This window comes from Miniopterus schreibersii (genome assembly GCF_964146895.1).
Source record: "Miniopterus schreibersii genome assembly, chromosome: 1".
NCBI classification, from domain to species: domain Eukaryota; kingdom Metazoa; phylum Chordata; class Mammalia; order Chiroptera; family Miniopteridae; genus Miniopterus; species Miniopterus schreibersii.
This window is the reverse complement of record NC_138101.1, coordinates 68,038,103-68,051,538: the sequence shown is the minus strand read 5'-3', so window position 1 is coordinate 68,051,538 and position 13,436 is coordinate 68,038,103. Positions and strand designations below refer to the sequence as shown.

Here is a 13,436-nt window from a genome sequence, read left to right as displayed (position 1 = left end):
GCCTGAGGCTCACTGTTTTGTGTGCTGATTTCCGTTCTCCTGGGAGGTACTTGTGTATCACCCAATGTGAGGAGCCGTCTAGGTTTGTCTCTGGTGTCCTTAGGTAGATGGTTGATCTGAGGCTCTCAGTGGGCCACCTCCTCTTGTCAGCCATTTGGCAACTTTGTAGTTGCCTGGTCTTGCTCCACAGTCTTCTGTAGAGTCTTTAGGGTGCAGGATGGCTATTGTAGCTCTGGGTATCACTCCCCTTACTTAGAGGTGTCGCTGTCAGGCGCTCACTCTGCAGGAGTTAGTCTCTCCTTCACCGCCAGCTCTTCAGTCCCTACCCTGTCCTCTGATTCTAGGTCCCCAGGCTCTGGCCTGCTGCAGCTTCAGACTGATTTCCGCCTGCTGCCTTTTCTGCCATTTCAGCAGCCTGGGCTCAGTGGGTTCGATTAAAAAACATCCCACTGGGCACTTTGCCTGCCCAGCCCCCATCAGGGGTTTTCAGCTTTTCCTCCAGTTCCCAAACAATAGTCTCTTAGAGTTTTATTCTTGTAATGTCTTCCTGTGAGCTGTTCTCCCCTCCCCCTCAGGACTGTGCCCTGGGGGGGGGGGATATCTGGGGTCTCAGTGAGCTGAACCAGGCCCTTTCCTGTTGGTGGTAGTGCTCCCAGGCAGCAGGAGAGGCAGGTGTGTCAGCGAATTCTTTTTGTCCCTGATATTAAGCAGTTAGGTAGATAATTCCTCTCTTCACTTACCCACTGACTTTAACACTGCCCTTAAACATAATTACGCTGCTTCAGCAGAAATTAAAAAAAGAACTCTGGGAAAGTGAAAAGTGTTCTTTAGAAGGGAGAATTCGAAGATGAAGCATCAGAACTTTATGTTTATAGTTTCTTTCTTAACATATTTTATTTCCCCCCTTTTTTTTATTACAGAGTCAGTAAAATTCACCGTTACCAAATATGGATATCATTAATAGACTGGATAAACCCTAACTCTGAGATAAAGGTTCATAAGGCCAATAGAATTATTATCCACGAAAACTACAATGGAGGCACCTTCCGAAATGACATAGCTTTGATTGAATTGAAAAAACTCAAAACCCGAACAAATTGTGTGCTGCCTACTACTGTTCCTGCCTGTGTCCCCTGGTCTCCATATTTATTCCACCCTGGTGATAAATGCATCGTTTCTGGCTTGGGTCGAGAAAAAGGTATATATTTTATAATTTGTTAATCAGAATCTAGGGGTTGGAAATGAATGAGAATAGAAATGCAGAGGAGCTAATCTTCTAGTGTTCAGAGAGGACATAGCATCAAATCTAAAAAAAGGAACATCCAGTGAGGCCAGCTCCTGTGTATGGGACAGCACACTGGGTTCTGAGGTGCCCAGCTGGGTCTACTGTTCTGCTGTCACCATCATGAAATTCATAATAATTTTTGCAAGGGACCCACCTCACATTTTCATTTTTCACTGGCCTTTGCAAATTACAGAGCTGGTTCTGAGCTGACTTTTCAAAGGACACCTATATTCTGTGATCCAAGGCATACGCTGATGGGTAACCATTTACCAAGAAAAAGTATAGTGACAGGGAGACATGTAACATGGATTTGATTTGTTGGAGAGATCTGGATGGAAGATAAATAGGTTTTTGTGGGGATAGTCAAAGTATATGCTGAGTCAGTGATCCCACAGCCCTCTGCTCTCTCCTCTCCCTTCCCCCATTCTCCATGTCCTACACCCCCTCATCCCACAAAGAAAATGATAACATAAAAAATTCATTCTTTCAGCCTCTAAGATTTGAGATAAACATTCATATGAATAAGAGATGTGGACACTTATGGACACATTATTAGAAAGACCTGCTAAGTGAGAGGTTAGGTTAGAATTAAATTAGCCAATGCTTTTCTTTCATCCTGAAGAGTTAGCCTTGAAATTTAGCTTCCATCTGACCTCTTAAACTCTCTTTGTAAATAATTCTATTGCATTGGTCTTATAGACTCATATTGCAGTACATCTTTTATAATGGCCATACTGAAAAGTATAAAATATATATGAATTAACCTGGATTTGTGGTATGTTTGAATACCCAAGACTTACAAAATACTAAATTTTAGTAGTAATTAATTCATCCAGAAAGCATTATGTTCTTATATTTGTTGTTTTTTAAAAAAAAAAAAAAACACACAAAAAACACACAAAAGCCTTTCATGTACACTTATAAGTATACACAGAAATAGAGGTAAACGTATAATAACCCTACTTATTCATCCTTGTTTCCAGTTATCAACATTCTACCATTCTTGTTTTATCCCTCTGAATCAATCGCTATTTCAATAGGATAATTAGGAAGATTTGTTTATAAAGAACTTAATTACAAAGACGTAGGTGTGGGATTGGGGAACCACAACGGCTATGCAAAATCTAATAGTGCCAGAACTGACACCTTTCCTACATCTGAAGGTGTAAAGGGAAGGAGAAGCTACCAGAAGGAGAAAGAGCCTTAAGTATAGCAGGCTGCCTTGAGAGAAGTAATGACCTTGAGTTGAAGGTTATAGCCAGACCCAATCTTGCTAGCTTCTCTCCTTCCCTCCCTCCCTTTTGCTGGGGTCCTCTGTTGGAAACCAAGTAGAAACTAGAGGCTAAGGGATTCCTACTGAAGTATCCCTTACTTCTCTAGGTCAGGCTCTTAGGGCAGGAAGTAGGGCATTGAAGGGTAGACAATGGATCTGTAGGACAATCAGGAGCTATTCAACATATTCCCAACACATAGTTATTTTTTTCCTGGAACATATTAAACCAAATCCCAGATATCGTATAATTTCACCTATGAATACTCCAGTAAATATATTTACCAGGTAAGGACTTAAAAAACAAAAATCCACCACTCTCCAGACTCAAAAAATGGAAGTGGTTTGGCAATGTCATCTAATAACCAGCCCGTGTTTAATATTCCTCAATTATTTACAACATATTTTTATAATCAGATTATTTCCATTGGGGCCTAAACAAAGTCCACATGTTGCACTTGGTGGCTATTTTTTTTAAATCTCTTTTCATCTAGAACAGTTACTTCTTTCTTCTATTTAAATGTATTTATTAAAGAAACTGGGTCATTCTTATTTTAGAATTCCCACACCTTGAATTTGGCTGATTGTGGCATTTAACATGTTTTTCCATTTGATATATTTTCTGTAAATGTAGATATGTTCTTATGCATTGGTTTATTTATTAATCAAATATGGTTTAAACACTGTTATTGAGCCCTTACTATGAATGCAAGGCAGTAATGCTAAAGTGCTAGGATTTCACTGATGAAAAATATGAACCCAGTCAAAAAACAGGGGGTGCCATGCCTACAAGATTGAAAGACAAAGGTCAGCTCTCAAGGGATTCCTCTCCTCCTCTGTAGGAGCCATCAGTCAGGAATGCTACCTTCAGACAGCACAGTGTGACAAGTGCCTCAAGAACTGATACAAAACAGGAGTTCAGGGGAGGGAACAATCTGCTGAGTCAAAAAATCCTCACGCGGTACAGCAGCTCCCAGGTTTTAAAGGCTTCTCCTGAGCTAGGAGAATAAATTACTAATTTTTAAAAAGCTCTTATCCTGAGGAAGGTAGCCACCCTGAGACTAACTCGAAGTAGGACTTGAAGGAGAACTGGAGATATGAGCAGTGTATGATTAAATATGCTAATGAATTATCCTCAAAAGTTTATAAATGTATTTAAGAATATATATATTCTTATATCTTCCTAATGGTTTACTAAATGATGAGACTAACGATGGGCATTTATTTAGATTTCTCATTTGTGGCTTCTAAATGTCTGTTTTCTCACTTTGTTTAGATAACCAGAAAGCCTTTTCACTTAAATGGGGTGAAGTTCACCTAATAGGTAACTGCTCTAAGTTTTACCCAGGGCGGTTCTTTGAGAAAGAAATGGAGTGTGCAGGTAAGTGCTGAGTGGTTTCTCTGATATATTGTACTGCATACTCCCTAACAAATGTGCCTCCTCCCCGCTGAATTAGGCCCCTTCCTCTGCGGACCAAGCCCTTCCGTTTGGCCTTCTGGCTGTTGCATTATCAAACTTGTTCAGTGCCTTCCCCTTAGTTCAAGTTTCCTCCTTTTAATACTAAGAGGAAAAATCTTCCTTACGCTGTTATACAGCAGTGTAGCAAGGTGATGAAGAACACAGACTCTGGAACCAGACTGCCTGCGTTTACATCTCTGTCCTTACTCACTAGTACTCCTGTGACCTTGAGCAAGTTTCTTTATCCGAGAAATTGGGGACCTTAATAGATGAGGACACTAAGATGCAGAACAGTTACGTAATTTGGCCAAAGTCTTAAGGACAACTGGTGTATCCGGGATCAAAACCCAACCTTCAAAATAAAAATCCAAAAGACCTCATTTCACATGCATCCCATTGGAATTAAATTCTCCTTCCTCGGAAATCCCGTTGCCCTTCTTACAATACCTCCCACCGTCTCCTTCAATAGCTTGGTGATGCCAGTGCCCCAACCTAACACAATACAGCAGTTCCTACTTCTGGTGGTGACCCAAAGGCAGGGAACCAGCCAGGTAGTGCATTTACGATGCTTTATTGAAACCACCCATAAGTAGTGTATTATAGAAAAAGGCAGATTACTGACATCCTATAAGTTCTTGGAGACAGTGATTTTAAAATCCCAGAAGTCATAAGAGTGAGAAGAAAGTAAATAGACCATTTCCTGTGCCCTCCCATCTTAAAATGGGATTCAGGCTTATAGAAGACGAAAGGGAAAAACAGTATAAAAATCTACCAGCTCCGAGGGCAGGCTGGCTAAGTCCAGACTCTGCCACTTACTAGCTGGACAAGAGATTAATATTTATAACCCTTCTATATGTTATTTGTCTCATTTAAAATAGGGATAATAAGGATACTAACCTCATAGGGTTGTGCTGAGGATTAAAGCAATGAACGACTAATACATATAAGCACTCAGTAAGCACTGGGTATGCCTGTTTCTTTCCCACTCAGCATCTGATGCTACTGTCAGAGTGCAGTCTCACCATAGTATGTACCTATGGAAGGTAGAGAAAGCGGGGAGAGCACTTGCTACATTTAGAGAATAAGGCAAAATATTTCCCAGCCTGCATCCTTCGACTCCGTGGGCCCAGCCGGGGGCCCTGCAGGGGGGTGCAGGTGTTATTTTCAGTTAGCCGAGCGTGATAAAGCCACGATGACTCGCATTGGTGGGAGAGGCAGGCAGGCGCCATGGTGGCCTTGACAGTGTAAGTAAATGCGTGATTTTCTTTTTCCTTTGTCTTTCTCAGGTACACGTGACGGTTCCATCGATGCCTGTAAAGGGGACTCTGGAGGCCCCTTAGTCTGTCAAGATGTCAAAAACGTGACTTATATTTGGGGTATTGTGAGTTGGGGTGAGAACTGTGGAAAACCAGATTTTCCAGGTGTTTACACCAAAGTGGCCAATTATTTTGACTGGATTAGCCAACATGTGGGAAGGTCTCTTATTTCTCAGTACAATGTATAAAACTGGGATATAAAACTGTGATCTCTCTTCTTTCTACTCTTCGCCTCTCAGGAGTTCCATTTTAATTGAAATGATGCTGCATAATTAGTACTTCTCTGGGGGGGGAGAGGGAAAGCAAATTTTATTGGATATTTTTAAAGGTCTCTACAAAGTTTATGCCATATTGGAATTTTACTGTATAATTCTCAAATAAATATTTTATTCCAGCATGCATGTTTTTATTTATTAGAAATGTGATTAAATTATCTCTTCATAGAGGAGTGGGTGTATTGCCTACACTAAAGGTTTAGCTGGTTGAGTGACATTGGAGTCCCATAAGCCTACTTTCAAACCCTAATTCTACCTCCTACTAATTAAGTGAACCTGGGCAATTTATTATCTACTTTGTATTTCAATGTCCATCTTTAAAATGAAACCTGGAATTTTGAGAAAATGAAACTACATACTGATATAAAATATTCGGCATAGTCCCTGGCACAGGGAAATAGCTGACCTCACAGCTTTCATCCCATTTCTCTGCTCCTTTAAGAACTAAAAGTTCTTGAAAAATTTGTCTTTAGTTCCTCATTTCACACACTGTCCTTGACCATTTCTTGAAACCTCTCCACAGACAGCACCACACAGCCACTGACCTCCTTGGTACCAAACCTCACGTTCAACCCCTCAGGGCATCACACTCTGCTGCGGGACCTGCTGCCTCCCTGTCTGCTGTCTCAGAGTCCTTCCCAGCCTCTTCCTTCTGGTCACTTCTTTCTCTTTGCACTTCCCCTGGTGCAAATTTCCTCATCTAGACTCAGCTTTAAATCCCACCCACAGTCCAATGACTCACAAATTCTTATCTCCGCCCGTGACCTTTCCTAGAACTCCAGACTTACATCTCCACCTATTTTATAACATTTCAAAAGAAACATGGCCAACCCAAACCTCTGCCCCCTTAAACCTGCTCCTCCCTCCTTAGTAAATGGCACCAACATCCGCTCAGGGCCCCTCTGTGGGCCCAGTGTGCAGCAGGAACCCAGCCTCTCTCTACCACAGGACCCTGCTTTCATCTCAGCACCCAACCTGCTCTGTTTTCATCTGCTTATCTACCTCTTCCCATTACACTGTAAGACACATGAGAAGAGAGACTGCCTGGTTCCCGCTGTCTGCATCCCTGTCACTGGGTTCATAGAAGGTGCTCAGTGAATAAACATTAGCCACTTTTATTATTTTATTAATTGATTTTAGAGGGGGGTGGAGAGGAAAACGCCAATTTGTTCTACTTATTAATGCATCATTGGTTGATACTTTCAATTCCTGGGGTGCAGTCCTGGATAGAGCCCAACTGTTTTGATAAAAGAAATGCCTTTTTCTACATATATTCTAAAATGGGTTACTGCCCCAATTTTTTTCTTTTTAAAAATTTTGGTAAAATATACATAAAAATTTTACCGTCTTAGCCATTTTGAAGCATTCAGTGGCATTAAGTACATTCACATTGTAGTGCAACCTTCTCCATCTCCAGAAATTTTTTCTCTTCCCCAAATGAAACTCTGTGCCTATTAAACAGTAATTCCCCCTCCCCTCCCATGCTGCCCAGATTTTATTCGTTTTGTCACTGAACGTCAGAGAGTATTTGGTTATCGAAGGCCTTGTAAGAAAGAACCCTAAAATAGTCATTTAAATAACAGTGGTTTATTATTTTGCTCCTGTACTGGGGATTGACTGGGCTCAGGGGGCGGTTCTTCCATCTTTGGGCAGTTGCTGTCAGACAGGGCAGGGCACAGTGTCGTCTCTAAGGCGTCTTCCCTCCTGCGCCTGGTGCCTGGTGCCAGGGGCCTGGTGCCTGGTGCCTTGGCTGGGAGAACTCAGCTGGGGCTTTTCAGACCTCTTCTCCATGTGGTCTCTCCACATGGGCTCTCAACATGGTGACTCGGAGTCACCTGATTTCTTTCCTAGCATGTGACAGACGTCCCATGAGAACCTACAGAACCTGCACAGCCTTTCTGACCTGACCTTGGAAGTCATTTAGCCCTCCATGCAGCAAAGCAGTATGTTCTGAGAAAGCTTGCCAAGGGATTGCTTTTGTTCCTTTCAGTTACCCGCAGTTGCCATGAAGGATTGTTACCTTGATGTATATAATAAAGACGCTGTGCTTGCGCGGGGTCACTGTCTCTCCAGCCGAGGGCAGTGTCCCACCTGGCCCCAGCTTTAACTGTCTTATAAGTCTCTGTGTATTTCTTTATCTCCCGTCGCTCCCTCTCAGGATCCCCCACTTCCCCACGCAGGTCGCGGCACTCCGTCACAAAGACTGACCAGGTTCAAGGGAAGGAAATAGAATTCATCTCTTGGTGGGAGGGGTATCAAAGAATTTGTGGCATGTTTAACACTACCACCTTGTCTTGACCCAGCAAACCTGGAGCACATGGCACCTTAGAAGATATCTGCGTGTGAGACAAAAGGACAGAATTACTAAGAGCTGCAAGCTGGGAAACCCAGCACATATGGGGTACCCTCAGCAGATCTAGAAAGGAGTATCATTCCGGCCCCTTGAAGGAACAAGCCAGTCAGCACAGTGACCTGGGACCTGGAGGCTTGGCTGTCGAGTGCACCAGGGTGGAGGCCTGAAGTGAAGAGGCAGCTTCTCCATAGTGACTCCATGTGACAGAGACCAGGAACCGCAGACATGGGATGACCTGGCTCAGAGGACCTCCTGGTTCAGGGGTCTGGGTGAGGGCTCTTAGTTGCAGACAACAGAAGCCAATCTCATTGGTTTAATGAAAAAGCTATTCAAAGATATTATGCAGTTCATAGAATCTCCAGGAAAGCCAGAGAGTTGGAGGCTGTGCATCTGGGAATAATGCTCAGAGACTGCTCTGCAGGGCTACTCCTACTGCCACTAGCTCAGGTCCCAGGCGCCAGCTGCGACTGTACTGCAGAGGCTGGGCACTGGACACCACTGCTTGACCCTCTGCTAGCACTGCTTCTGTGAGTTAGCATGGTCTTCCCTTGTGGTGGTCAGTGAACAGAGCTCACTAGATGTGGAGTTCTGCCATCATTTTATACTTGATCCTGGCCTCAGAGCTCACTATCTTATGAGGGAGACAGAAAAAGAAATTATGCAGCTGTACTTTGCCAAGTATCAGGGTGAGGAAAACTCAAAGGAGACTCATAAATCCGCCTGAAGTGTGAAAGCAGGCTTCCCCAGAGGTGAGCTTAATCTGAAGATTATGGAAGAGCTTGCCAGGCAGATGCAAATACAAAGGACCTGTGGCTTAAGGAGCCAACCACACAAGGGAACAGAGAGCAGTTCAGCGAGACTGGGCCCCAGGGTGTAGCTGAGGAGCTGGAGAGGGAGAAGACGCCAGATCAGGGAGGGCCTCATGCCAAAGAGTTAGCACCACTGAAGGACTTTGGAAAGTTCACGCTGGAGGCGCTGAGGATGATGGACTGAAGGAGGGTGAGGTGGGGTAGGGAAGAGTCAGGAGACTACTGGATTAATCCAAATGAAAAATGATAAAGGTAGAAACTAAAGCAGGGTACTTTTAAAGAGAAGAGCTCCGATTCTAGATATAAGGAGTGAAATAGATGGCACTGGGGACAGAAGAAATGACAAGGCGCTACGCAGAGAGCGAGAAGTCCAGGATAATTCCCAGGTTTTCTCTTGGATAACGATGTGATCGGTGCTTACCACTGCAGAAATAAAGGGAAGAGAAGAGTAAACTAGGTTTAGTTAGTTAGGGGTATTTTGAAGCTATGCTATCTCTGGGAGCCCGGGGAAGATGTATCACATGCAGTAGAAAATATGGAGCTGAAAATCAACCAGAGGTTTGGAAGTAGCCAGCAACCCTATCTAGAGAAACCACACACCTGAGTTTATCTTGATGGTCTAAAACCCTGCAATCTTACCTAGATGGGTTCTCTTCCATCTTCTCCAGCACTTCCTTTCTGTGTGCAAAGTAATCTCACAGTCTACCCACTTTTAGGAAGTGGAGTCTTAGATTTTGAGAGTAAATCCCTCATGAATGGGAAGAGACCCCACAGATCCCACACGTTTTCCACCATGTGAGGACACAGCAAGCAGTCAGTAGTCTCCAACCTGGAAGAGGGCCTTCCCCAGAAACCGACCATGCTGGTACCCTGATCTTGAATATCTCCAGCCTCCAAAACTGTAAGGGGTAAACTTCTGTTGTTTATAAGCCACCTAGTCTGTGGTATTTTGTCATAGAAGCCCAAATGGACTAAGATACTGATCAAATCTGCCCGATGGTAGACATTCCCAAGCAGAGAGCCATTGTCTTCAATATATCAACAAACCTATCATTGAAACCTATCATCTAGGCCCATGCTGAAGGATGTGGTGTGGCCATCTCTTGTCCTTCACTTCAACCCCATTTTGAAAGTTATTCATGCCACTGGTTTTTTTAGGCAGAGGCTGAAACCTAGCACTTATTTCCCCTTAATTTGAGCCCCTTTTAGAAACTAACCTTCCTGCCTTAACACTGGGCAAAGGTTAAGTGTTACGGCTGGAACTGTTTCACCACATGGCATTTATTTTCATCACAATAACACTGCTGAGATCATTTAATGAGGCGCTGGAAAAGACTGAAAAATAGAAACTGCCTTTGACAATTTGTATTTTGTTGATTTTGTGTCATTTCAAATAACACAAAGGATTACATAATATTCTAGTTTCCAAGTATTCCAGAGTTTATATTTTACATTAACCCAATAAATTTTGCATTCTTACTTCATTAATACAATCATGTTCCATGATGATCCATGTACAGTGGAGAGACCATCAGGGGCTTCTAGAAGGGGTATCTGACTGATTATCCTATAATTGTGCTGCATAGACAACAAAGCCTAGTCTCACCACCCAGAAGATCATATTCTGGGACATTCATTCAAACAACAATCAGCACAAATACAGCATATTTTATATTTTCATAATTTTGTTTTGATAATATTGACTATAATTGCTTTTCCCAGTTCTTCCTATTTCTCCCCCTCTGACTACAATTGTGTTTTGTCCCCAGTGCTCCACTGAAACTTCTTGTGAAGTCCACCGATAACCTCCACGTTATGAATCCGTCCTCCTCGCCTCCACGCCAGCTGAACCCATGGCTCTGCCTTTGACATACTGGGACACGGCACTTTCCGGCTGCACTGGCTGTTCCTGTGCGGTCCCTTCAGCGAGTCTTAGTTCCCTGACCTCCTGCGACTCAGACCTTGTTCTGCTTCTCCTTACACACTCACTTTTCAGGGGACTGCATCTAGGCCTGTGGCTTTAACAGCCATTTCTATGCTGGTGACTTTCAAATTTATTTCTAGCCTTTATCCCATCTCTGAACTATAGATTCAAATGTGTCTGAAATTAATTTCCTAAAATTCCCCTGAAATCTGCTCCTCTGGAATCTCATTTCAGTTAGTGAGAAGCCTGTTTTCTTCTAATCACTAAGCCAAAACCTCAAAATCATCCTTGATTCCTCTTTCCCTCATATACCACATTCAATCCATTAGTAAATCCTGTTGGCTCTACCATCAAGTTATATCTAGAATGGGCCCACTTTTCACACCTCCACGGCTCCCTGCCTGGGCCAAACCATAATAATGTCTTATCTGGTTTATTATGTCCTAACTGGCTTCCTCGACAGCTCCTGCCATCTGCAGTCAATGCATTTATAGACAAACTAGACACTGGCCAACAGGAAAGACCTGGAAGACAGCAGTAATAGTGTCTGTCACATTAATAACAGGTTTTACTGATTCAATGACAGTGCCTGAAAAGGAGGCTCTTTTCAGGCATTTTCTGGTAACAATTTAAAAGAAAAGATGGGAGGTGGATCATCCAGGTAAGGTATATGATTTGGTTAGTCGGGGCCAATGCACAAGGCCCTGAACTCAGAAGTCTTCCACATTTGCTTTCACGCTCTGCTGCCATCACCTTGACATTCATAATTTTTTAACAAGGACCCCTGCATCCTTATTTTGTACTGAGTCCTGCAAGTTATGTAGCTAGTCCTGTGGTCAATGTCGAACTCTGGTATCTGACAGCAGGAATTAAGAGGAAAAGGCAAATCTTGGAATTACTGCAGCAGAACAAGTATCTAATGATTAAATCTTAGGAAGATGTGAAAATAGAACTTTGAACCTTGTTTTCTGGAAGGATGGTGGTTATTCCCATGGGGAACACAGTGGAAAAGATTTGTTTGAGATAAAAAGAGAATAGCTCTATGAGCCCGAGGAACTGGAGTTTGAGAATTTGATCCCTACGGAAAGATGAGACAAGGTTTGAGTCCTCAGAGCAGAGGACGTAGTTAAGATCTAGGAAATTAGATGAGATCACCACGGAGCAAACGTATAGACAAAAGGGGAAAGGGGAAGTCTCTTGTAACTGAGGACTGGAACCAGGTCACCTTCCTACATTCTGTCTTTCCTTTTGGGAGACTTATTTCCTACCAGGCAGTTTCTCTGGACTGGAAAGAGCCAACCCTGGTTTAAGGGCTCTGGCAGGGGTGCTAGGCAGGACCTCAGAAGTAACCCAGTCCAACATCCCCATTTTAGAGATGAGAAAACCAATACTCCGGAAAGCTAAAGAAGATAATTCTACATATGTCCCCTTTTTTGGATTTGTTGAAAAGTGTTGTCCAAAGTAAATGAAAAATAATCTTTGGCATCTTGTGGCGGCAGAAAAGACCCTGGTCTGACTGGATACTGTCCTGCGACTTCTCTGCACCTCCACTCCACTGAAAAAGGAGAGGAATACCTCCCCGTCCCCTCTCATCTTCCTCCACATGGTGCCAGCTGATCACACCCAAGAGCACCTTGCTGAAGGTCTGAGTAAAGCTGGGGCCTAGGGTTGGGCTACACCCATCTGCAAAGTGGGGCGATTTTTCTAACTGGCCCACAGGCTGCATTTCTGTAAAGCCCTGATCTGAACGGGAGAGGTCTGTAGGTAAGCTGTAAACACAGAAGGATGTAATTCTTAGCTCCACACTGCACAATTATTATAAAGCTTGTTACAAACACAAAGCACCTACCTAGAATTTATCCGTAATTCTTATAGAAAGGCAGCGCCTATTCCCAACACTTGCAATACTGCCCTGGATCTTACTGTAAAATTCTTGGAAACTGCCAGGATACTAAGATAACCGGATATTTATAGCTCTGGTAAAAAAGTATTGCAATTGCCATTTGATACGGCACAGCGCTGGGGAAAAATACAGAGGGACGTCACTAGAGCCATCAAGTTACAAAATACCTTGAGCAGAAAACTGCCTTCTGTAAGACTTTTTAAACACTGCATTCAAGTGTTAGAACTGCTTCTTCCTTACGCGGGGAAGACGACTTATGGTTTTAACTGCCAGACCATTTTCTTCGTCCAGAATTTCTAAGTGTGGTGATGTGACCGCGGCACCCGCGCTGGAGGACCCGGCGAGGACCCGCGTGAGATCCCGGCTGCGCCCGGGTCCCCGCAGAATCTCGGGCGGACCCCTCCGGCGCTCTCCACCGGGGGCCACGCGGCTCGGTTCTCCCACGCTGTCCACACCTAGGTGAGCGTGTCCCGCGGGGTGGCTGCGCTGAGCCCGGGCAGATCAGGGTTCTTCACGGGGCTTCTCCACTGGGCGGCACCCCACAACCCCCCCCCCCCCCGGGAGCTTTTAAAAAAATACTGATGTCCCCTGCCTGCAGGACTCAATCCGCCTCCGGGGGCGGGTGGGTCCCTTACGAGTATTTAGTTAGTACGCCCCGCCCGAGCAGCGCTAACTGGAAACTGGGCGCAGCGCCCCCGCGGGCCGCCGCACGACCACGTGCGCGTGGACCCCCCAGGTCTCCCGCGGCCGCGCGCCCCCGCCTCCGCCGCCTCTCGCGCGCGCACGGCGGCGCCACCTCCCCGCAGCGCGGTGACGGCGGCCTGGGCCCGCCTCCCGGCCGG

At 44.4% G+C, this 13,436-nt stretch overlaps 1 protein-coding gene across 2 annotated transcripts in view; it reads left to right on the top strand.

Annotated features, from left to right (window-relative positions):
• The window catches only part of CFI (complement factor I), a 44,572-nt gene extending 38,845 nt beyond the window's left edge, over positions 1–5,727 (top strand). For both annotated transcript variants that reach the window (XM_081116110.1, XM_081116109.1), the window contains 3 exons: positions 921–1,198; positions 3,832–3,936; positions 5,301–5,727. In XM_081116110.1, coding sequence (XP_080972236.1) covers positions 921–1,198; positions 3,832–3,936; positions 5,301–5,518 — 601 coding nt within the window. In that variant the 3' untranslated portion in view covers positions 5,519–5,727. The remainder of the gene's footprint in view (positions 1–920; positions 1,199–3,831; positions 3,937–5,300) is intronic.
• Positions 5,728–13,436: the final 7,709 nt, after the last annotated feature.